General features: G+C 43.8%; 1 protein-coding gene across 2 annotated transcripts in view; it reads right to left on the bottom strand.

Annotated features, from left to right (window-relative positions):
* Positions 1-26,774, bottom strand: part of IQSEC1 (IQ motif and Sec7 domain ArfGEF 1) — a 578,820-nt gene that overhangs the window by 460,669 nt on the left and 91,377 nt on the right. Inside the window, exon 2 of one of the 2 annotated variants that reach the window (XM_063940595.1) lies at positions 17,457-17,513. The exons of the other annotated variant lie outside the window; for it this stretch is intronic. Coding sequence (XP_063796665.1) covers positions 17,457-17,513 — 57 coding nt within the window. The remainder of the gene's footprint in view (positions 1-17,456; positions 17,514-26,774) is intronic. 2 annotated transcript variants of the gene reach the window in all.

Below are 26,774 nucleotides of genomic sequence, written 5' to 3' on the forward strand. Positions count from 1 at the left end.
GCGCAAGGGAGGGAGCCGGGGGCTGTCCAGCAGCTCATGGAGTGCTGGACACGCCCCCAAAATAATTAAAACGGGGGGTCGCGACAATAGGCCACACCCCCTTGCCACGTGACTCTGTCTTTTTCCTCGAAGCTCCGAACCCCTTTTAAGCCACGGACGCGCCTCCGGTGCGGCATGTCCCGATTCCAGGAGGGCAGAAGTTGGGAGGTATGTGCTGTACATGTTGACATTCAGGCCATGTCGACATTTTGGTGTTGACATATTGTTAGATTCACACCCATCACATTCACTTTTCATCTGTGATGTGCGGTGGGGTGAGGCAGGTGAGGCAGAGCCTTTCCTGTCATACTAACGTTTGTGCCAGAGATCTGACTGTATAAAGTATATGAAAAATACAAAGAATATGTTTGAAATATCTTCTTTGCATTATTCTAATAATTTTTATAGTCAAAACTCTGTAGTAAAAAGTCTATGGCAGGCAAGGCAGTGCCTCACCTGTGTATCTTATCTGCACATCTCTGATCCAATCTCACCACATTTCCAGGAGTTTATACTGCTGCACCTGTGTATAATGCCCAGATGAAGCCTTTGGCTCATATATTGCGTTTACATATGGCTCTGGTGCCAGCCAGTGCCTCCTGAGCCATTTATCTCACTGCACGTCCCTGCTTTTCATGTTGCATTTAGCGACTGATGTTATAATGTATAACAATAAGGTCATATAACACAGGTTTTATCACACTGGAGGCATTATCAGTCCAATGAGTGGTGGTTGGCCAATATAACACACAGGGGCCTTTTCATCATTACATAATTATCACTAGTGAGAATTATGGGGGTCATTCCGAGTTGTTCGCTCGTTATTTTTTTCTCTCGCAACGGAGCGATTAGTCGCTAATGCGCATGCGCAATGTCCGCAGTGCGACTGCGCCAAGTAAATTTGCTATGCAGTTAGGTATTTTACTCACGGCATTACGAGGTTTTTTCTTCGTTCTGGTGATCGTAATGTGATTGACAGGAAGTGGGTGTTTCTGGGCGGAAACTGGCCGTTTTATGGGTGTGTGTGAAAAAACGCTACCGTTTCTGGGAAAAACGCGGGAGTGGCTGGAGAAACGGAGGAGTGTCTGGGCGAACGCTGGGTGTGTTTGTGACGTCAAACACACCCACCAATCGTTAGCCTTTTGGGGAGATTTCTATTAAATCTCCTGCATTAGGCTGTTAGTACATAGAAGTGATACATGATATTATACAGACGTTCCGGTTACAGCTGCAGCATGAACAGTAGCGTGTGAAGCTAGCTCTGTTGCTGCCCCCCTGAAAACACCTATTACTAGCCTTTTAAGCCTCCACCTGAGCTGTCCAACACCCTCATCGGCCACGCTAATCCCCCTCCTCACCCGCTGTATGGAGCGCTATTTAGCTCCCCTTATGCAGTCCAAAGACAACCACCAGAAGCAGGAAAAAGAGAGGTGCACACAGAGCTAATATGGCACCAGACGCCGGAGACTCAGCGAGTGCTGGCTCCTCTCCTCAGTTTGAGCCAAACGCCTTTCTGCCCCCCTCAGCCCTGGAGATCAGGTACTATTTACACCTGATACACCGGTAACATATGGAGATATGGTGAATGCTATTTGGATGGCTATGGGTCCTTTATTACTAGGCCAGACAACTGATATTAATAAGCTGTTGTCCCAATTATCAGAGTGTGTCCTACATACCGAACAGCGCATGGGGCAGTTTTTTCATGATGTTATAGAAATGAAAAAAGCTGTTGCAAAAACCACTAAGTCCCACAACCAGCTCACCGTCAGCTGGGACTAGGATATCATCTATTAAGGTGGGGATGGCATGGAGTTCGCTTTTCCTGATTTTCTTTTCACCCAGAGGTCCGATGTGCACAAATGGGAGAATTCTATGACAGAGTACTTTATCTGTTGTCATTGGACTTATTAATTCCCTTGTTTTGCTCTCTTGCCCGCAATCATGGTTTACCTATGATTGTTTGCAGCCTTCTGTCTGTTCCTCTCTTTGGGGGTCATTCAGACCCGATTGTACGCTAGCTTTTTTTGCAGCGGTGCGATAGGGTCTGAACTGTGTGTGTATGAACCGCAATGCGCAGGCGCGTCAGCTGCCGGTGACGGGGATCACCGGACAGCTACGGATCTAACTAGGAAAGCAATCGCACTGGAGAGACTGACAGGAAGAGGACGTTTGTGTGTGTCAACTGACCGTTTCTAGGGAGTGTCCGGAAAAACGCAGGCGTGCCCAGCCGTTTGGAGGGAGGATTCCTGATGTCCGCTCCTGGCCGGATCATCGCAGCGGCTGAGCAAGTCCTGAGCTGTGTAGAGACTGCGCAAAATTTTGTTTATGCAGCTCTCTGCACAAGTGTTCGCACCCCTGCACATCAACTACCCCCTGTAGGCGGCAACTACCTGATCACAGCACTGCAAAAAAAGCCTGCGTGCGAACAGGTCTGAATCACCCCCTTTATGTCTCGCCTTCCTTATTTTGATATCACAGCAATGTTATGTGTCTGAGAAGGTTAGAATGTGGTTGTCTGACCATTGTACAGATTTTTTTGTGTGAGGTTATAAGTCTACTCTCTGTTATAAAATGTCAAGCTTAAAAATAGGCTCCTGGAATGTTTGGGGGTATTAGCTTCACACAATAGAGGAAAAATATCTTATTGTATTTAAATAAACTGCATAATGACATTTTTTTTCCTCCAGGAGACACATTTAGTACTGCATGAAATGCACAAGCTAAATGTATTGAAGTGGAAAGTACTAGCTTCTGCCTCTTTTAATTCCAAGGCGAGGGGCGTAACTATTTTAGCGAAGCAACATGTTCCTATTACAATTACATCCACTGTGTCCGACCCCGAGGGTCGTTATGTAATTTTCCAGGTAGAGATAGACAAGCAGTCCTACTTATTATGCAATGTCTATGCCCTAACATTAAAGTGTTTTTCCGTAAATGATTGTCTCTTCTCACCCCCTATAGTGATCTTCCATCACTTGTGTGTGGAGACTTGATTTCAGCGGTCTAATTAGATAAGCAATTCCCACAAAAAGGATGGAATAAACTGCCTAAACTAGGCATCCCTTGGTTTCCACATAGATTCCAATTATCAGATATGTGGAGGGTGCTCCACCCTGTGGAAGGAGATTTTTCCTGTTTATCAGCAGCAAGTGGTACCATGTCTAGGATTGATTATTTGCTATTTTCACATTCATTATTTTCAAGGATACCCCAGGTGGTAATGTACCCTATGACACTCTCGGACCACGCGGTGGTATGGTTAGAGATACACATTGAATCGGAGAAGGGTCAGTATAGATCATGGCACTTCACCTCCTCCCTCTAACAATTGCTAAAATCTGCAATAAAGTTGAGGCAGCTTAGGAGGACTATAAGAATAATAAACTGCCCATGGCCACTGCTGACCCGATTTTATTTTGGCAAGCCTTAAAAACAGTGCTTCATGTGGAGATTATTTCCTACATCATCTCGGTGTATAAGACTTTATGGTCCAATTATCTTCAGCCTCAACATTAACAGATACTTTTTAGGCCTATCAGACAAATCCTACGACATCCTCTAAATCCCGATATGTCGAAACTAAAAACAATTTTGATGGTCTGTTTATTAAAATGGAGTCTAAACACTCTTTTAGGAAAGAGTATAGATTTGATAAATATGGAAACAAATCGGGTAGATTGCTTACTCACCTACTGAAGGGTCAGCGCCCTCCGATGATGGTAGACACTCTCCGAAAACAAGATGGTACTGTCACGACTTCTAAAGGTCAGATTGCTTTAGTTCTCAAACAGTTCTATGCAAACCTTTACTCCCTTTAATCTCTGACCCTAAATCAAGCTGCTGCTTCTATGTTGTGGGAAGGTTTACCTATACCTCAGGTCTCAGAATCCCAGGGTATCTTGTTAACAGCACCTATCACTGAACTGGAGGTGTCTTGTGTTATTTCTGGCCTCAAAACAAGAAAAGCATCAGGCCCTCCTGATGGTCATACATCAGAATACTATAAATTCCTGTCCGCACAATTAACTTAATTGTTTAACAAAATTTTGGATACGAGGGACATGCCCAGATATTTTAATTCTGCTACCCTTAATGTTCTCCCGAAGCCTGGAAGAAACCTGTCTCATCCGGGGTAATATCGCCCATTATCTTTATTGAACGTGGATTACAAGCTACTGATTAAAATACTGGCTGATAAACTAAAACACCTTCTGCCATCTATTATACACCAGGATCAGATGAATTTCATAATGGGTAGATCCACGGTCATAAATATCAGCAGGGCCCAACTCGTGAGAGCTTACATTCTAAGGGGAGGGGTAGACAGCCAGGGGTGACACAGATGGGGCACGTAGAGAGCGTGGAACAGAGGGTTAGGATGAGATTTGGCTGGGTTTGGTAAAGAAGTGGGTCTTAAGAGCCCTTTTGAAGTTTTGTAGAGAGGTGGAGAGTCTAAGGGGGAGAGGTAAAGAATAAGTTATCATACATTATGCAGATGATTCCGATCAGATTGTTGGATCTCAAACAGCTAAATAAAATCTTTCAGAAATGTATTTGGAAAAATGGAAAATCTAGAATTTCACATGCTAGCTTACAATCTTCACATAGGGGCGGAGGTTTGAGGTTACCGGACTTATTGCAGTTCTCACACTTTATATTTTTCAGATACATTATAGACTGGTTACTGGAGATAAGCCTTTACACTTCTTATGAACTAGATTGTGCTCTTATGACTCCATATTCCCCAGATGCTTTATTACACGTCCTCAAATCTTAAATACCCTCTCATATTTACTCAAATTTATTTTTTAGAGACACCTGTAATGCTTGGTGGGCCATGATTAAACGATTGCAAAGAAACCCTCATAGGTCTGACCTAATACCCTTTTGGGGTAACTCTCTGTTCTCATCTGGGATGGAAAATACAAGTTTTCCATTGTTTGAAAACCAAAGGAATTAGGAACACGGAGGTTGTCTTTGACCCTGGAGGCACTATTAGTTCATTTCAAACTCTGCAGGAGAAATATGGCTTATTGCAATACTGTTTTTACGCTTATCTTCAAATTACACATTTTGTTTCTTCATTACCATCAGTTAAACCACATACAGATAATTGTGAATTAGTTTTGCTATTGTTAATATTGGCTAAAAAAATCTACGTACAGGACTCATTATCTGTATCTGGACTTAATACAATTCCCTTCTGTCAGGTTACAGAGTCGAGTTTTACAACCTTGGAAGCGTGATGTCCCTTAATTTTCTCAAACAGTACAATTATTCCACAATTATGATGCCCCTTACGTGTATTACAATTGGCTTCTTTACAAGAAGTCTATGTTAAGGCTTTGTATAGAGCCTATATATCCCAGGCACATACAAAACATTATATACCTGATGAATCGGGGTCTTGCCCAAAATGTTCACATTCATCGGTCCCATTTTATCAAAACTTCTGGGAATGTGGACATATTAGACGATTTTGGTATAAAATACTTACCTTTATCAACACACAGTTCTCAGTTAACTTTGATTAAGACCCTATGGCTTTTCTCTGTGCAAATTTCTGGAATTTGGATTTAGCTATAATGTTGGTGATGGTGGCGTAAAGAAATAATTCTCAAATCTTGGATTTCAAAGAACTCTCCTTCTCTTACGGCAGTGCATCAAATGCTTCTTAAGATTTTATTCTATGACTGATACTTGACTGTTACTGATATGGAGAAGGTTGTTGTCAAGTTTTATCAGAAATGGAGTCCATATATAGATACGTTTCCAAATAATGTCTGCACACACATATCCCAACTTTTTGAATCTATAGACTGGTACTATACAGTGCCCTCTTCCCTCAGGTGCTTATCCTTTTCTTACTCTAATAATATTCAACTGCACCAAATCCAGCAGTCTTCTGCCACCTGATACTTATTCCAGTGTCATCTGCTGTTGTAGCTATGTTTATTTACCCTGTACAGTACTTGTCCTATATTGTCGTCAACTGTAAGTTGCTGTTTTCCTGCTTGATTATTTGTTTATGTACTCTGTAACTGGGCGCTGCGGAACCCTTGTGGCGCCATATAAATAAAGGATAATAATAATAATCTGGAAAGTATTCACAGTGCTTCACTTTTTCCACATTTTGTTATGTTACAGCCTTATTCCAAAATGGAATAAATGAATTTTTTCCCTCAAAATTCTACACACAAGACCCCATAATGACAACGTGAAAAAGTTTTTTGAGATTTTTGCAAATTTATTAAAAATGAAAAATGAAGGAATCACATGTGCATTATTCACAGTCTTTGCCATGCAGCTCAAAATTGTGCTCAGGCGCATCCTGGTTCCACTGACCATCCTTTAGATCAGAGGTTCTCAAACTCGGTCCTTGGGGGCCCACACAGTGCATGTTTTGCAGGTCTCCTCACAGAATCGCAAGTGAAATAATTAGCTCCACCTGTGGACCTTTTAAAATGTGTCAGTGAGTAATTAATACACCTGTGCACCTGCTGGGTTACCTGCAAAACATGCACTGTGTGGGCTCCCGAGGACCGAGTTTGAGAACCTCTGCTTTAGATGTTCCTACAGCTTAATTGGAGTCCACCTGTGGTAAATTCAGTTGATTGGACATGATTTGGAAAGGCACACACCTGTCTATATAAGGTCCCTCACTTGACAGTGCATGTCTAAGCACAAACCAAACATGAAGTCAAAGGAACTGTCTGTAGACCTCTGAGACAGGATTGTCTCGAGTCACAAATCTGGGGAAAGGTACAGAAAAATATCTGCTGCTTTGAAGGTCCCAATGAGCACAATGGCCTCCATCATCTGTAAATAGAAGAAGTTCGGAACCATCAGGACTCTTCCTAGATCTGACCAGCCGTCTAAACTGAGTGATCACGGGAGAAGGGCCCTAGTCAGGGAGGTGACCAAGAACCCAATGGTCACTCTGTCAGAGCTACAGCATTCCTCTGTGGAGAGAGGAGTACCTTCCAGAAGGACAAACATCTCTGCAGCAATCCACCAATCAGGCCTGTATGGTAGAGTGGCCAGACAGAAGCCACTCCTTAGTAAAAAGCACATGGCAGCCCACCTGGAGTTTGCCAAAATGCACCTGAAGGACTCTCAGACCATGTGAAACAAAATTCTCTGGTCTGATGAGACAAACACTGAACTCTTTGGCATGAATGCCAGGTGTCATGTTTGGAGGAAACCAGGCATGCTTATCACCAGGCCAATACCATACCTACAGTGAAGCGGGTACGGGTCATTGGGTCGTCTCAACTTAGGTTGACAGTCATTAGGTTGACCACTGAAGGTCGACATGGGCATTAGGTCAACATGGGCATTAGGTCAACATGTACTAGGTCGACAGCTGAAAAGGTCGACATGAGTTTTTTGAGGTTTTTTGGTGTTGTTTTCTTTGTAAAGTGACAGGGAACCCCAATTAGTGCACCGTGTCCTCTTGCATGGCATGCCTTTCTCTGCTACCGCTTTGCTCGGCACAGGTTACCATTCCAATCGTAGTCCACGTGGATTGCCAAGTATGGAAAAATAAAAAAAATGGGGAAAAAGTGAAAAACTAATGTCGACCTTCTGACCTGTTGACCTAGTATATGTCGACCTATTGACCGCGTTGACCTAATGCATATCGGCCTTCAGTGGTCGACCTAATGACTGTAGACCTAAACTGTGTCGACCTAATGACCGTATCCCCAGTGAAGCATGGTGGTGGCAGCATTATGCTGTGGCGATGTTTTTCAGCAGCAGGAACTGGGAGACTAGTCAGGATAGAGGGAAAGATGAATGCAGCAATGTACAGAGACATCCTGGATGAAAAACTGCTCCAGAGCGCTCTTGACTTCAAACTGGGGCGACGGTTCATCTTTCAGCAGGACAACTACCCTAAGCACACAACCAAGATATCAAAGGAGTGGCTTCAGGACAACTCTGTGAATGTCCTTGAGTGGCCCAGCCACAGCCCAGACTTGAATCTGATTGAACATCTCTGGAGATTGAACATCTCTGGAGTGATCTGAAAATGGCTGTGCACTGACGCTTCCCATCCAACCTGATGGAGCTTGAGAGGTGCTGAAAAGAGGAATGTGCAAAACTGCCCAAAGATAGGTGTGCCAAGCTTGTGGCATCATATTAAAAAAGACTAGAGGCTGTAATTGCTGCCAAAGGTGCATCAACAAAGTATTGAGCAAAGGCTGTGAATACTTATGTACACGTGATTTCTTAGTTTTTTATTTTTAATAAATTTGCAAAAATCTCAAAAAAACTTTTTTCTCATTGTCATTATGGGGTATTGTGTGTAGAATTTTGAGGGGAAAAATTTAATTTACTCCATTTACTTGGAATAAGGCTGTAACATAACAAAATGTGAAAAAAATTAAGCGCAGTGAATACTTTCTGGATGCACTGTACTGTATTTTTATAAAAGGATGTCAGAATCTTTTTTATTTTTTTTTATTTTTATTGAGACATCATGGAGATCGCATAGTAGGATAAAACGTACATAGAAATATATACAGTAATACAGAGGGGTTTATGACTGGAAATTGTACATCAAGTTCCATTTGTTTTCCTTACAATAAAGACTTTAGCAAAGTGAATGATCAATCGTTTAGTACACTGATGATATTATACAAAGTATAGGTGACCATGAGGGAAGCCGCCACAATTACCCTCCCCTAGACCAAAGATATAGGTTGGTCCTGTGTAGCCAATCTAGTTAGGTACCACGTTGTGTTCTTGAGACTGTTATGAATGTGTAGTCGCGTATTAAGGGGCAAAGTGGAGATATAGGATTCCCAGAGGTTAAAAAATCGATCCACTTGTTTACCTCTATCTACAATAGCCTCCACCCAGTCCATCCTGAAAATATGATGTAGTTTATTCAAAAATAATGGTATCTGTGGTGGCGTACTATTTATCCATCCCTGTAGTATCGTCTTTTTTCCTGCCGCACTTAAGGCTATCAGCATTTTCTTACATTCTGATGGCATGCGAAGAGCAGGATCAATGATACCCAGAACTGCCCATTCAGGGGTAAAGGGCACATATGTTATTAAGTTAGCCTCCGCATATCTCCTAATGAGATGCCAAAAATATTGCACAATCGGACATGCCCACAAGCAATGGAAAGTATCAGCCTCACTCTGGTGGCATTTTGGACAAGAATGTATTTCCGTCGCTCCCATATGGTAGCGTCGCAATGAGGATAGATAAGTGTTATGATACACATAAAGAAATAATTCAGTATACATGCTTGCTGGGAGGACCTTTCGGGAGTAAAGTAGTGCTTTTTCCATAGTTGGTATTGTCAATGCAGGAAAGTGAGCTAACCATGTGGACATGCCACCTACCACAGTAGCGTGATCTAATATTATTCTCAAGAAAGTATAATGTATGGAAATGGCCTTGTGGCTCGGTACCGGGTGTGTTAAGAGGCTATCTAGAGGGTTGGTCCAGTCCCCTTCCGCAAAATGTGTAAGAACATGCCTGACGTAGAATTGTGTTTGCAGAAATGGAAGGGGAGATGAAGCGACCACTGCATGTCTCAATGAAACTTCTGAAAGGGTGAACAGACGGTGGTCTTCCACAGATACCAGATAAACGAATCGATGTTATACCATCCTCCCTCCACATTTTTTTTTGTATAATCTATTTTTATTGAAAAGAGTACAGACTTACATCAACGTATACACACGTATGAACATGTCAACAGTAAACGGCTAAACATAGTGGCGTACAGAAATATGAAAAAAGTGTGGCCGCGTGGTCAATATTTCCAAAGTCTGCACTAACAATTTTAAAATAAAGAACATTAGAAGAAAACTGACACAGAACGAGGAAAATAATATAACAGAGAGAAAGGTGAGCGAGCCGAGAATGCTAAGAAAAGGAGGGAAGGATATGTGAAAGAACAGAGATATTCAAATATTCAGGCCCAGGGCCCCTGGCCATTAGGCTCCCATCTCAGTTCATGTCATAGAAGAGGTATAGGTCTTGTATGACTCGGTCTTATACTCTATCCAAGGCAACCACGTAGCGACAAACTCAGATCGTCTATCCCCAGCGGTCAGTAATATATCTTCCATATTCATGTAATAGTCCAGTCTGGAGAACCAGGTACAACATGTAGGAGGGCTGGAGGACCTCCACAGAACGGGTATTACTGCCCGGGCGGCATTGCCCAGGTGTCTCAATAGTGGTGACCTATAGGTAGAGAGAAGGGTAGTGGAGTGGTTCAGTAGCCAAAAAGCCGGGTCTGAGGGGACAGGAGCATGTATAATAATACCAGAAATGGAAATTACATCCCCCCAAAAAGATTTAATAAGGGGACAGGTCCACCAGATATGCAACAAAGAGCCTAGGTCTTTATGACATCTCCAACAGGCAGGTGAGATAGATGGGGAAATAGTGTGGAGGAGGGTAGGGTGTCTGTACCATCTCATCAATATCTTATATTGCGTTTCTCTGACCTGTATGCATATAGAACTCCTATGGGCTTTAAGAAAGATAGAGTCCCATTCCCTATCTGAGAGTGAGATGTTCAGGTCTCTTTCCCATTTCTGGGTGAAAGGAGCAGGGGCCAAGGAGTCAAATGCACTTAGGAGGTTATACAGGGTGGACACCGTGTGTACGGGGTTCAGGGGCGCAACACACATCTTTTCAAATGGGGTCAGCTCCCGGGATGCTTGCCGGTATATATTATCTGTATATAGGAAGTGCCGAACTTGCAAGAACTTCCAGAAGTCAGCCTGCGGAATCTCCCATTTTGCCCGAATATCCGAGAATTGCTTAACCCCTGATGGTTGAACTAGCTGACCTACTCTAAAAAGTCCCTCCAGCGCCCAGTTTCGATAATAACCCAGGGAGAGTCCAGGTGGGAAAGCCGGGTTGCTCAAAAAGGAAGTAAGGGGGCCAAATACCGAGGAAAGGGACGGTCGTTGCCTCATCCCCCTCCAGAAGGAGAGCGTAGGGGAAACAGTCGGGTGAGGGAGCGGGAGTTTGGGTTAGGTCGGGAGCCAAGGGAAAATTTCAGGGTACATCTGGACACATAGGCCCTCTAAAACCACTCACTGTTTCACCTCCCGCCTCCTGGTCCAGTCCAAGACCCTGTTCGGGAGGATTGCATGATAATAGGTTTTGATATCTGGGAGTAGAAACCCACCCTCTTACGTCACCAAATAAATTGTTGGATTAAGGATCTTATAGTCTGGAACCAGGAGTCTGGGATCTGAATCGGTAAGGTCTGGAGGAGATAGAGCAACTTGGGTAGTGTGTTCATTTTTACAACATTGATTCTGCCTAGCCATGAAAGATTGTGGTGTTGCCATCTGCAGTAGTCGTTTCTAATGGCCTGGACAATAGGGAGGAAGTTTAGAGACATCAGACGCGATAGGTCGCTGGAAAGTTGGACTCCTAGATACGTGATGTGGGAATCTCTCCATATAAATGGGAAAGTGGATTTCAAGACAGTTAAAATCGGTGGAGGGATTGAAATATGGAGGGCATAGGATTTGGACGTGTTGACTTTAAAACCTGAAAGTGAGCTGAAAATGTCCAGCTCACACATCAGGTGGGGGAGTGAGTGGGTGGGTTGTGTGACAACTGTCAGCAGATCATCTGCGAACAGAGCAAGTTTATATTCCATGTTGCCTACTTGAAGCCCCTTAATACAGTCATTCGCTCTAACAGCTCTGGCCAAGGCTTCGATACATAGAACGAAGATCAGGGGGGACAAAGGACAGCCCTGTCTCGTTCCATTGCTTATAGAGAAATTATCAGAAAGGATCCCATTAACCCGCACTCTAGCCGATGGCTGTGTATAGAGTGATAATATTCTATGGAGGGCTTGTGGACCCAACCCAATGTGCTCCAGCACCGCCCTCATGAAGTCCCAATTGACTCTATCGAAGGCCTTTTCGGCATCTGTAGACAGCAGGACAGAAGATGTCCTGCTGCTAGAGGCCAGATGTATAAGGTTGAGGATCTTTGTCGTATTATCTTTTGCTTCTCGGCCCGGAACAAAGCCCACCTGGTCACTGTGAATGAGTGATGGGAGAAACTCGTTCAACCTCAGAGCCATCAATTTCGCAAAAAGTTTGAGATCCACATTGAGCAAAGAAATGGGCCTGTAGCTGGAGCACACTGAGGGGTCCTTCCTCTGTTTAGGAATCACAGTGATCTGAGCCTCTAGAGACTGACGTGTGAAGTGTGTATTTGCGGAGATGGAATTAAAGGCCTGTAACAATCTGGGGGCTAGAGTCTCCTTATCCCTCCACATTTTGAAGGGGTGGGCAGCCATGCCGTCTAAAAATTCTGGGGTTTTAATTAGGGGTAGGTGAAAAGGAATGGCATGGATTCAGTTTCGCACCATGACGCAGTATGTGCCACATTTTCCTAGTAGACCACAGGAGAGGGTTAGACCTAACATGGTCAGGTATTTGCCAGTCATGTTGGTGAGGAAAACACGTCAAAGCTACAGTCGATAGGAATCCCTGTTCGAGGGATGTATTCGTATAGATTGAACTGTTTTGCAACCAATCCCTTAAATGTCTCAGAAGTGCAGCATGATTATAAACTACTACAACTGGAAAGTTGATACCTCCATTAGATTTAGGTTGAGCAAGTTTTGTTATTTTCCTCTTTTATTTAAAATTATATGTTATTGTTACATAACAAATTAACCATAAAGATACAAGTGACCCAAGTATGGTCCATGAGAACACATAGGTGGTCATTCCGAGTTGTTCGCTCGTTGCCGGTTTTCGCAATGGAGCGATTTAGGTGGAAAATGCGCATGCGCATGGTACGCAGCGCGCATGCGCTTGGTATTTTAACACAAAACTTTGGAGATTTACACAAGCTCGAGCGACGTATTTTCAACGCTCGAGTGATCATAGTGTGATTGACAGGAAGTGGGTGTTTCTGGGCGGAAACTTCGCGTTTTCAGGGAGTTTGCTAAAAAACGCAGGTGTGCCAGGAAAAAATGCAGGAGTGGCTGGAGAAACGGGGGAGTGGCTGGCCGAACGCAGGGCGTGTTTGTGACGTCAAACCAGGAACTAAACGGACTGAGCTGATCGCAATCTAGGAGTAGATCTGGAGCTACTCAGAAACTGCAGGGAATTATTTGGTAGCAGTTCTGCTAATCTTTCGTTCGCTATTCTGCTAAGCTAAGATACACTCCCAGAGGGTGGCGGCCTAGCGTTTGCAATGCTGCTAAAAGCAGCTAGCGAGCGAATAACTCGGAATGACCACCATAGTTTGTTAACACACTGTTTTACCACTTTGGCTGTGATATGGAATTTTTCATGTTATCTTTCTCCCCCTCCCCTGTTTTCTTCCCCTCCCCTCCTTCCTTTTTTGATCATGGGAATTCAAACAACATTCCACTTTTGCTTACAATTTCCTGATATTTAATGCAAGTTCTATTGCTATATATATACAAAGTGAATATCTAATTTCCGGCATCCGGTCTCTAGGTTGAGAAGACTTAGTTCGACAGTGTCTAGGTCGAGCACTATTGGTTGACAGTAAGCAGGTCGACATGGTTTCTAGGTCGACAGGGACTCTAGGTCGACAAGTTCTAGGTCAACATGACAAAAAGTTGATATGAGTTTTTCACATTTTTATTTTTTTTAAACTTTTTCATACTTTACGAGCCACGTGGACTACAGTTGGGAATGGTAACCTGTGCCGTGCGCAGCGAGGCACCTTGCCTGAAGCATGGCGAGCGCAGCGAGCCATGCGAGGGGACACGGTGCACGGGACACGGTGCACTAATTGGGGTTTCTGGTCACTGTACAGAGAAAACGACACCAAAAAAAGTGAAAAAACTCCTGTCGACCTTATGTCATGTCGACCTAGTACATGTCAACCTACAGTCCATGTCGACCTAGAACCCATGTTGACCTACTTACTGTCGCCCAATAGTGGTCGACCTAACTCTTGTCGACTCTCCATATCACACCCCTAATTTTCACAACTTATTTTGTATTATTGTACGGACCCCATAACTATTATGATTTGTGAACTATGTTGAAAACCAATAAATATACCTTGAACAAAAAAAAATCTATGCAGAATCTGTAGTTTTAATAGGTAGGGATTATGCGATGGGTATGGGATGCCGGCAGCCGGGATCCCGGCGATCAGCATACCGACGCCGGGATCCTGGCTGCTAGAATGGCGGCAGGGGGGCGAGTGGGAATAACCCTTGTTAGCCAAGATTCCGGCTGGTAGTATTGTCAGTGGTCGGGATTCCGGCGTCGGTATCCTGACCGCCAGGATCCCAACTGCCGGCAATGTAACTACATCCTGGTCATATAGTGCTTTAACTTTATCTGCATATATTACAGTTTATTCCACTACCTTTACCTTGTAAGGAAGCCAGAACACTTATCTCCCCTCACAGAATAGGACATGGCTATTCTTTATGTTGGCTGATACTCCTATGTCCCTTATATATAATCATACTATTGGTACTTGCACCGCAGCTTTGTTACACATTTCCATTCCAAACTACTGTACCAAAGCCACATCCTACAGGCTCTTGGTGTATGCAAGGACACTCATATAGGATAAGAAATATTTCTAAAACTCATTCCGAGTTGATCATAGCTGTGCTAAATTTAGCACAGCTACGATCATCTTCCCTGACATGCGGGGGGATATCCAGCACAGGACTAGTCCGCCCCCCCCCCCCCGCACAAATACAAAAGCATCGCACAGCGGTGATGCTTTTGTATTTGTGGAGTAACTCCCGGCCAGCGCAGCTCCTGCGGCTGGACGGGAGTTGATCGTCGCTGCCACTGGCCGCAGCGGCTGCGTGTGACGTCACACAGCCGCCGCGGCCGCCCCCCCCCCCCCAACGATCGGCATGCACCAGCACACTGCATGTGCAATTCCAACCCAATCACTGTGCTGCGATAAACTGCAGCGAGCGATCGGGTCGGAATGACCCAGTATATACATAATGTATACACTGATCCTAAGTGAGGAAAGATAGAGAAGTAGTACAATCCCAAGATATTAGCTAAGGTGTAACATTCTGGACAGGTGACATATATATAATGCAGTTAGGTATATTAGTTGAATCAGTAATAATGAAATGTTGACATATTATACAACATTAGGTTTTTTGCTCTTTGTAATATTTTGTATGGATTCTGGGGGTAATGGTTAAAGTATACTTGGACTGGGCATCTAAATGAGATGTCTTGAATAAAAATACTAGAAGGTTCTCCACTATATGATTTGGCTGGTTTGCTGGTAAACCTGTGAATGCCCTTTTTCGTCTAATTTAAATCCATATCTTATACTGATGAGACATACAGGTGTTAAGACTGAAATATACAAGTTGGATTGATGGCCCTGCATCTCTGCCTTCTTCCTATGCTGTTAAGACAGCCAGTAGTCTGCAATCTCTCGCTCTCTACTGGTATCTTTCCTTCACTGTTCAAGCATGCAGTGATTTACTCCCATTCTGAAAAAACAAAATACTGACCCTAACTCTCTCTCAAACTACCGTCCCATCTCTCAGCTCCCATGCCCCTCCAAGCTACTTGAGAAACTTGCCAACACTCGTCTCACACACTTTCTTAACTCATACAACTTATTGGACCCACATCAATCAGGCTTTCACTACCAACACTCCACAGAGGCAGCACTGACTAAAGTAGTAAATGATTTGGTCACTGCAAAGTCTAAAGGCCATTACTCATTACTTGTTCTTCTAGATCTCTCTGCTGCTTTTGACACTGTTGACCACTCTTTTCTAATACAAACACTGCAATCCCTAGGTCTTCAGGACACGGCCCTCTCCTGGTTCCTATCCTACCTATCTAATCGCTCTTTCAGTGTCTGTTTCTCTGAATCCACCTACTCTTCGCTATCTCTTTCAGGTGGAGTACCGCAAGGTTCAGTCTTGGGTCCTCTGCTTTTCTCAATCTATACCTCCTCTCTTGGGATACTAATCAGCTCTGTACTCAGATGATACTCAAATCTACCTATCCTCCCCTGATTTGTCTCTATCTGTATTGGGCCAGGTCACTGAATGCCTTTCTGTTGTTAATTCTTGGATATCATCTCACCACATCAAACTTAATATTTCTAAAACAGAGTTAATTATATTTCCACTGGCCAATTGCAGTTACCAACCTGATATTCCTATCACTGTTGAGAACTCTACAATCAACCCTACACCACAAGCTCCCTGCCTATGTGTCATACTTGACTCTCCTTTGTTCCCCACATTCAATCTGTCTCAAAATCATGTTACATGCATCTAAGAAACATATCCAAAATACTATCATATCTTACACAAGACACTGCTAAAACTCTAATCCATGCTTTCATTATCTCCCGTATTGATTATTGCAATAATCTTCTTACTGGTCTTACTAAGAAGAGACTCTCACCATTACAATCCATTCTGAATGCAACTGCAAGGCTAATATTCTTTGTTAGACATTCATCGTCTGCAGATCCACTATGTCAGTCCCTCCATTGTATTCCCCCCTGTATTCTACCGTATTCAATATAAAATACTGTGACTTACACACAAGGCTATTAACCATACTACACCAACGTAAATCTCTTTGCTTATCTCAAAATATCTCCCAACCCGGTTCCTTCGATCTTCACAAGATCTACGTCTCTCATCCACACTCATTACTTGCTCCAATGCACGATTACAGGACTTTCTTAGGGCTGCACCCACTCTGTAGAATGCACTACCACGTACCTCTCCTCTAGTCTTCAAACCTTGAAGCGTTCCCTGAAAACTCACCTCTTCAGACAAGCTTATTAAATTCCAGAACCGCTCACATTACCTTCATAGCTTTCCTATCCAATTATATCACCACAGTACAGTCCACACATATTCCCCACATATTTAATTCTTCACTCTCCCTTCCTCCTGACCCTGATTCATCATTGCTATGATGTGATATCATGCAGCCAACCAAGAACCTTTGCAATCTGGTGGACAACTATGTAATAGATTGTAAGCTTGCGAGCAGGGCCCTCCTACCTCTATGACTGTTTTTACCCATTTTTATCTTCTAATTGTGTCTAGTTGTAAAGCGCAACTGAATTTTCTGCGCTATATAAGAAACTGTTAATAAATAATAATAGCATAGGACACAAAGAGAATATAGTGATTTGCCTATCCCTTGCCACAACTCCTAGCCAATGGGCTGTCTTTGGGTATTGTGTGGGAAAACCTCACATGGAGCAATTGCAATGCTTTCTTTTTTGTATGTATTTGTTACATTAGGACTCCAATTACTTACTGTAAGGTATAGAAACAACCAAAATATATTAAACAAACAAATCTAATAAAGTTCACAATTGTTCATGATGAGCAGATAACAATACGCCATGTAATACAACGTATTTGACAGTACCTTAGTGGTTCTGTAGATAAACTGCTCCTGGCTTCCAGTGAGGTCCGGGGGTAATAGCTACATAATGAGAAGGAAAAAGAAATGAGAACTTGCTCTGAAGCCCATCAATAAGTATTTAGTGGGTGACAGTTCCAAATTGTTAAGGCTAATCTGAAGAATGCTGCAGATGACTCTATGCTCGAATGTCCCAGCAGTATGGGGTTTGTTACATCACGTCAGTGACGTAACTAGACATTTTAGTGCTGTGTGCAAGAAACGGTATAGGCGCCCCCACCCTTATGTAAAATAGGTGCTGTTGGCGCGCATCAAAAATATAGGGGCGTGGCTTCATGGGGAAGGGGTGTGGCCACAAAATAATACCAATTCATATTACGGTGCACAGTAGTCTCCATTATTCAAATTATGTCGCACAGTAGCGCCACTATACCAGGTAGACCCCCTTTTACACATTATGGCAGGAAGAGTCCCCTTTTCACACATTACGGCAGACAGCGTCCCCTTTTTACATATTACGTCAGACAGCGTCCCCTTTTTACACATTACAGCAGACAGAGTCCACCTTTTGCACATTACGGCAGACAGTCCCCCGTTTTACACATTAAAGCAGACAGTCCCCCTTTTTACACATTACGGCAGACAGTCCCCCTTTTTACACATTACGGCAGACAGTCCTACTTTTTACACATTACGGCAGACAGCGTCCCCCTTTTTACACATTACGGCAGACATAGTCCCCTTTTTACACATTACGGCAGACAGTCCCCCTTTTCACACATTACGGCAGACAGCGTCCCCCTTTTTACACATTACGGCAGACAGAGTCCCCCTTTTTACACATTACGGCAGACAGACCCCCTTTTTACACATTACGGCAGACAGTCCCCCTTTTTACACATTACGGCAGACAGTCCCCCTTTTTACACATTACGGCAGACAGCGTCCCCTTATTACACATTACGGCAGACAGAGTGTCCCTTTTTACACATTACAGCAGACCGTGTCCCTTTTTACACATTACGGCAGGCAGTCAGGCTCCTCGGTGCAGGCAGTCAGGCAGATCCCAGGCAGGGGAGGAGGAGGAGGAGGGAGGGGGACTCGGGAGCCATAACAGCGCACTGTAATTGGTGGTGGCACCGCTGCAGCTGTCCCTCTCCTTCCACGTTGGCTGGCCACCGCTGCTGTGAATGCTGGGATGCGCTTCCCTCATCCCAGCATTCACAGTGGTGGCGGCCAGCCTATGTGGAAGGAGAGGGACAGCTGCAGCGATGGCGCCACCAATTACAGTGCGCTGCTGCGGCTCCCAAGTCTCCCTACCTCCTCCTCCCCTGCCCCGGAGCTTCTGCTCATCTCCTCGCTCAGGCTGCTTGTAATGAGTCAGTTTGACTCATTACAATGCCGCTGACTAAAGTTCCCTTGGAACAGGGATGCGGCCAGCTGCTCCCTCAGGGCGACTGCGCTGTGTGCCAGGCACACCTGGCACACACGTAGTTACGGCCCTGCATTACGTTAAGATGTTTTTTTTCACAATTAACCATCAGCACCTTGTTCTTTCATTTGACCTGTACATTTATTTCTGTAGAGGGCATTAATAATGGACTACTTTTTAAGGTCAGAATGTGAATTCTGTCTTTGTTCCAAAAAAAGAATTAAGATTGTGGCCTGTGCTTTTTTTTTACGTAAACTGTTTTTATTGATGCAGCAGACAATCATGCGGCATAACAAATGTCAAACAATAGGAGACAAAAAACGATGCAGGGCAAACATAGCAATGAAATATCACTGGATCTCCTTCAACACAGAGGAGAATTGTCTACTTTACAATTTTCAAGCAAAGATTGATAAAACAGCTGGGCAAAAGTTAAGAGAGAAGAGGAAAAAGAGAAAGTGGATAAAGAAAGAGAGGAGGAAGAGAAGGTAGAGCTGTAAGAACTAGAAGTAGGTGAGCTTGTCCTAGATGAGCAGGTAGATCTCACAATTGACTAAAGGGTAGGTATGTCTGGCAGGTGTTTTGGAACATGCTGAAAACTATCAGGATAGGCTGGGGGGGAAATCTAAGTGGATACATAAGACCGATATATATGTGACTCCTTGAATTCATACCAGGGAAACCAGGTGGCTGTAAAGTCAATGGATCTGCCTAATGAAAAGGAAATCAGGTCCTCCATAGCTAAGTAATAATCTATCCTGGTAAACCATTGTCTAATCAAGGGCGGGGAGGTAGACATCCAAAGGGTCGGTATAACGGCCTTAGCTGCGTTACTAAGATGTCTCAGTAGTGAGCATTTGTAGGAGTGTGTACTAGGCGAGGTGAGTTAGAGAAGCCAAAACTCTGAGTCTCTGGGTACCACATCTCCCGTGATTAACTCTGAGCATTTAAAAACTTCCAACCAAAAGGGAGTTATAAGAGGACACTCCCACCATATGTGCAAAAAGCTTCCTGGGGCACCTTTACACCTCCAGCAAAAGCTTGAAAGAGTGGGAAACATCTTGTTAAGAACAAGGGGAGTCCTGTACCATCTATATATGAGTTTATAAAGAGTTTCCATCGTTGATAAACATAAAGAGCTCGCCTGGGTGTTACGAAATATGGAGTCCCAATTAGATTGCATGGCTAATCTCGGCATTTCCTTCGTCCAAGAGCTCATAAAGGTAGGGGGCTGTGGGAAAAGGTCTTCCATAATAAGTGCATAGATTTGGGATATAGTGTGTGTAGGAGAACGGGGGGAGACACACATTTTTTCAAAAGCGGTGAGATCTCTAGTTATATCAGAGAGATTTTTGGAAGATACTAAGAAATGATGAACTTGGAGAAATTTCTAAAAATCGAGATTGGATATCTGAGAAAGACCGCACCCTACCCGAACTCATCAGCTGACCGACCCTGAACAATCCAGCCTCAGCCCATGGGGCGAAGGCCTTTCCATGGAGACCCGGAATAAATTCAGGATTAAAGAGAAAGGAAGTTAAGGGTGACCATTTGGAGGATATATGGCCCCTCCGCCTAAGTGTGTTCCACAATTTAAGCGTAGGGGAGACCGTGGGGTGGAATACCTTCGGGAGGGTGGGGAGCCATGGCGCAATTTCTATATGATATGGGAAACACCCTTCCTCCAGTAGTACCCATTGTTTACAATCCTTTGCTCGCGTCCAATCTAGAATTCTATTTAACTGTATAGCATGGTAATAGCCGGGAATGTGCTGGAGCTGCTGTCCCCCTTGATATTTTCTTCGGAATAGGATATCATGCTTAAATCTAGGTGTGTTACTGCAGAGCCGGCCATAGGCATAGGCAAACTAGGCAATTGCCTAGGGCATTTGATATGCCTAGGGGCATCAGCAGCTTCTGCTGATTAAAATGATATGCGGCATGCCTATATTCTGTGTGTAACATTTCATATGCAGATACAGCCACGGTGTCACACAGTATATAGGCATGCTGTATATCATTTTAATCAGCAGAAGCTGCTTGTGCATCCTAGACACATAGGAATGCAAATAAGATGCATTTTCATAAAAAAAAGGTGTGCCCGACGTTAGCATTGATGCAAGATTTATGAGGACACATCTGTATCCAAGCAGAGGCAGAGGTCACAGTGTTAGTGGCATTGTGAGTGCTGTGTGCATGTGAGTGGGTTGGTTGTGCAGTAGTGTTCGGAATATGTGTAAGGAGCATTATGTGTGTCATGTAAAAATGGATTAATAATGTGCAACATATGTGTAAGGGGCACTATGTGTGTTATTATGTGTATAGGGGCACTAATAATGTGCAGCAAATGTGTAGGGGGCACTATGTGTGTCATTATGTGTATAAGGGCATTAATAATGTGCGGCATATGTGTAAGGGACATTATGTGTAAAAGGGCATTAATAAAGGTTGTCATAATGTGTAAGGCGCATTATGTTTATAAGGACATTAATAAGGTGTCTAATATGTGTAAGGGACATTACTGTGTGGAATTAGGTATATAAATGCATTACTAATGTGTGGCATTATGTGTATAAGGTGCTCTACTATGTGGCGTTGCATATAGAAAGGGCAGTACTGTGTCATCTAATGTGAATAAAGAGCAATAGAATGTGGTGTAATGTGAATAAGGAGCAATTCAGTGTGATGTAATGTGAATAAGGGGCTCTACTGTGAGGAGTAACGTTTATAAGGTAAAGTGATGCTACTGTGGGATGTAAAATGAATTATGGACACTATCGCAAGATAAAATGTGAATAAAGTTGCAGTACTGTGTGGCATAATTGGAATTGGTGTTAATATTGTGTGGCCATGCCCCTTGCCAGCAAAAACACACCCCTTTTTGGGCTGTGTGCCAAATGTGCGAACTGTTCCTATTTAAAATATAGGGGGTACAAACACCAAAATAAGGACTGCTATAGGTGAGGGGTGATGGTGCTGGGAAAAAGGTGCAAGGTCAGAGGCGGAACCAGCGGTGGTGCTAGGGGGCACCAGCCAAAATTTTGCCTAGGGCATCAAATTGGTTAGGGCCGGCTCTGTGTTACTGCCCCAAACAAATGCTCGAATAAGATTCTGGATATCTCGAAACCACAGAGGAGGAATATGTATGGGCAATTTGAAGAAAAAACAATATTCTTGGGAGGGCATTCATTTTGACTACATTAATTCTACCAAACCAGGATAATCGCAATCTCCTCCACTTCTGGAAGTCCATGCGAAGCTTTTTCAATAAAGGGCCAAAGTTCAAGGAAAATAATTTAGACAGATCGTTGGAAAGCACGACCCCCAAATATTTTAATTTGTGGTTATGCCAGGTGAAATGGAAGGAGCATTTCAAACCCTCCACCACCTTAAGAGAAGTAGTCAGGTTCAGTGCTATGGATTTGGAATAGTTTATCTTAAAATTAGAAAGGGCACCGAACCTGTCAAATTCTGACATCAGGCTAGGGAGAGAAGTGACCGGATTTGAAATTAAAGCGAGCAAATCGTCGGCATAAAGAGCCAATTTGTATTCTTTCCTTCTCACTAGCAGACCAGAGATATTTTGATTAGCCCTTATACTCCTAGCTAAAGCTTCCATGCACAAAACAAAGAGTAGCGGGGATAATGGGCATCCCTGTCTCGTACCATTTGAAATAGTAAAGGAATCTGATAGGGAGCCATTAATCTTAATTCTAGCAGAAGGGGTAGTGTAGAGAGACAGAATTCTGTGAAGACAGGCGTTGCCCAATCCTAGGTGTTTCAAAATACCAAACAAAAAATCCCAGTCCACCCTATCGAACGCTTTTTCAGCATCGGTCGATAACATAATTGAGGGGGACGCCGTTTGGTTGGCATAGTGAATCATACTGAGCACCTTAGAGGTATTATCCCTGGCCTCACAACCTAAGACAAAATCGGCCTGGTCCCCATGTATCAAGTCCGGTAGTAATAGCTTAAGGCGATTTGCAACTAATTTGGCAAAGAGTTTTATATCAATGTTTAGCAGTGAAATCGGCCGGTAACTAGAGCAGAGACTGGGATCTTTACCTTCTTTGGGTAAGACAGTGACATGAGCTTCGAGGGATTGAGGAGATAAGTGTGACGTTTCAGAAATCGTGTTAAAGGCTCTTGTAAGAGGGGGGGTCAATTTCTCCTTGAAAGCTTTATAATTGGCAATAGTAAACCCGTCAGGGCCCGGACTTTTGCCATTAGGTGATGAATTAATAGCTGTCAGAACTTCCTCAGTAGAGAATGGGGTATCTAAACCATCTGCATCCTCTTTGGACAAAGCAGGGAAATCCAGGGATCTCAAATACTCTGATACAGCTGCTTGGTGGGATAACTGATCTGCCCTCCCAGTCGGCCCAGAAAGATTATATAAAGTGGAATAATAGTCCTGAAAGGCTCTAGCAATTTGCAGAGTTTCATGGTGGGGTTGCCCCTGACTATCTTTAATAGAATGAATAAAGGTAAGTGCACGTTGCTTGCGAAGAGCTTTGGCTAACAATTTCCCAGGTTTGTTGCCCCATTGATAATATCGGCTCAGACACTTCCAATACGAAAACTTAACTCCGTCAGAGAGCAATTTATTCATATCGGCCCGAGCAGCCTCGAGATCAGAATAATGTTGGGGGGTCTGAGATTTTTTGTGCAAAAGTTCTAGGGATTTTATCTTAGCCAGTAAATCATCCTTAAGCTGTTCCCTCTGTCTTTTACGCAATGAGCCTAACTGAATACAAACCCCTCTTAGGACGCATTTATGTGCCTCCCACACCGAAATTTTTTAAACATCATCTAGATCATTAGTGCTGATATAGGAGTCTATAGCAGAATCAAGTTGGGAACGACATACCGCATCCTGCAATAAAGTGTCATTAAAACGCCATGACCATTGACGTCGTGTGCTAGACGGTAGGCGTATTGTAAGGTTAACAGGGGCATGGTCGGACCATACAATTTGTCCTATGGAAGTGTCGGAATTTAAGTGTAGGTGCCGGTGACTTAAGAATAGGTAATCGATTCTGGAATATGTCTGATGTGGGTGGGAGTAAAAGGAAAAATCCACCTCCGCAGGGTGTGTCAGTCTCCATGAGTTGATCAGCTGGTGGTCAAGCAGGGCGCGTCTCACCCTCCTATGCTCCATCTCTGGTCTGTGAGCAATCTTTTTAGAGGTGTCGTAAAGGGGGTCTAGGGTTCAGTTCAAATCGCCTCCCATCACCACCACTCCTTCGAGGAGGGGCTCCGCAGCTTCCAGAACCGTTGACAAAAAAGAAGGCTGCTTAATGTTGGGAGCGTAAACATTCAAAAAGGAAAAACGTTGGCCATAAATATCACATTTAACCAGCAACCCCCTACCTTCAATTAATCTATGGGAGGTGGCATTAAGGATAGGTAGGTGACGAGCTAAGAGAACCGCCACTCCCAATGTCTTACCAGAAGAGTTATTAGCCATGAAAATGTGGGGGTAATAGTGACACCTAAGCGACTGTACACTACCAGTCTTAAAATGTGTTTTTTGGATTAAGGCCACGTCAACTTTCTCATCCCTAAGCCATTTAAGGAGTTTAGATCTCTTCTCAGGAATATTAAGGCCTTTTACATTAAGAGTAGTTATATGCAAATCGTCCAGACCCATTACAAATCAAGCTCGAGCATATTTGCTTTAGACATCTCTACCATCAGTATATAGGAGAGGGAGGAAAAAACACCAAGAAAGGGTGATAGAATGAAAAGGAAACCAGGAAAATATAGAAGGAAAATGCAGTGATATGAGAGAAAGAACTGCTGCAAAAGGGGTAGGAGCGGAAACCTGCCAACTCCTAACCCGAGGAGACAGAGGATGCAGCATAATGGGGGTCCTTCCGGGGGCCAAGGACGGCGACCCACCACAGTACAATATTTCACATAATGCAAAGAAATACCTAGGCATAAGGATGGGTGCATTATAAAATGTATAGAAAAAGGAACGAAATACCATAAAAAAACATAATCATCGGCAATAAAAATTCAGCCGAAATATGCACCAAACATTCTTATCATTAACATAACACCTATCTTAAGGAACTATAACAAAGCAGATCACATGCAGTAGAAACATAATGTAGCGCAAAGAAGAAAAATCACAGATGCGCTTGAAAAAACAGGGACATTCCCACCAAAACAGGGCAAAGAAGAAAGTCCCAATCATGGAGGTTCAGAAGACTGAGAGCTGGCAGGATGAGTCCCCCGCGTACACGGGGATCGTACTGGTTGCCACACGTCATCTGGAGGGATTACGGCAGGTATGACAGGTTAATGATGATAAGAGTCCCATTCAGGCAATGACAGTGGCGGCATGCCTAGAGCTGTAAGGAAGGCCGGTAATTCAGACGGTTCAGAAAGCACCGCTACCTGTCCTTTATGAGAAACCTGGAGTGAAAAAGGGAAGCCCCATCTATATTTCAGTTCAAGTTTCCGAAGGGAGTCAGTAAGGGACTTTAGGGCTCGGCGCTGTTGCAAGGTTGTCCATGCCAGATCAGGGAATAACTGAATACTGTCGCCTTGGAAATCAATACCATCTAGCTGGCGGGCTTTTCTCATTATCTCCTCCTTTTGGGCATAGTAGTGGAGCCTACAGATCACATCCCTAGGTCTGTCAGCCGACAAGCCACGGGGACGGAGAGCACGATGAGCTCTATCGAACACTATGTCCTTGTTGGGATCCAGATCAATAAGCTCTCCAAATATTGTAGTCAGCGCAGTCGTCAGATCGGCCTGTTGGACACTTTCAGGGATGACCCTGACCCTAATATTGTTCCGCCTCCCACGGTTATCCATATCTTCAATGCGGGATTTGAGAAAGGAAATATCACCTCTCTGATGAGAAATCACCTCTTGGAATTTAGTTAGAGTGTCAATACTGGCTGTCTCGTGTCGTTCCAGTATATCAACACGGGACGCAATTTGAGACATATCTTGTTGAAGTGCTGTCACCTCTCGCTTGATGGTAGACAATAAGCGCGTTTCTAAGGCCGAGAAATCTTGCTTCGTAGGAAGTGATTTAACGTGAGAGAGAATCTCGCTAATCTCTGCTGTCAAAGAGGAGGACAATGGAGGTTGCGGAGTCTTGGGAGACGCCATGTCGTCCACTTGAGGCCGCAATACTGGGGAATCAGGAACAACAGAAGTGGAGTCTGGGCCCATCGTGGAAGTAGTCAGAAACTGACGGAGATCCGACGAAAGACGGGTCGCAGGTTTTGGGGTCTCGTCTGGCTTGGTCTTGGCCTTCTTCTTGGTTTTCTTCTTCGCGCCTCTCACCATGAGATCGGTCTGTAAAGAAGGTGGTGTAGTGTATCACTTTTCGCACATCCTAGGTAATATGAAAATGCGTGGGTCGACGCCGTGCTCAAGGGCTACTCCCCAATTCCGCGGCACGAGCTGGGGTACTCTTAAGGAGTCAGATGGGGATCCCCCAATATAAATCAGAGGCTCAGAGGGTGTATATAAAAGGGTTATATAGCCCCAAATTGCAGGAGCTCAGACTGTGTGCAACTGCCCTCTTCAGTAGCCAGGCCACGCCCCCGGCCTGTGCTTTATATACCGTAGATTAGTTCCACAGTAATGAAGCTCACAATCTGGTGGTGGAGTTAATTATTGTTTTTGTTGGAAAGCCATTAAAATATAGAGTAACTTTCAATGTCTTAGTGCAACAATTTACACATATTTAGCGCAAAGGATCTACCACGCGTTTCATGGGTCAGCCTGCTTCATCAGGAGTGAGAATTCTACCTACATTTTGCTCAGAGTGGATTTTGGCCTCTACCCTGTCTATGTAAGGCAGCAAAATCACTGGATTATCTAACTCAAGCTGTGGGGGAATACAGATTTTCCAC

Source organism: Pseudophryne corroboree, chromosome 9 (assembly GCF_028390025.1).
Source record: "Pseudophryne corroboree isolate aPseCor3 chromosome 9, aPseCor3.hap2, whole genome shotgun sequence".
Classification (NCBI taxonomy): Eukaryota; Metazoa; Chordata; class Amphibia; order Anura; family Myobatrachidae; genus Pseudophryne; species Pseudophryne corroboree.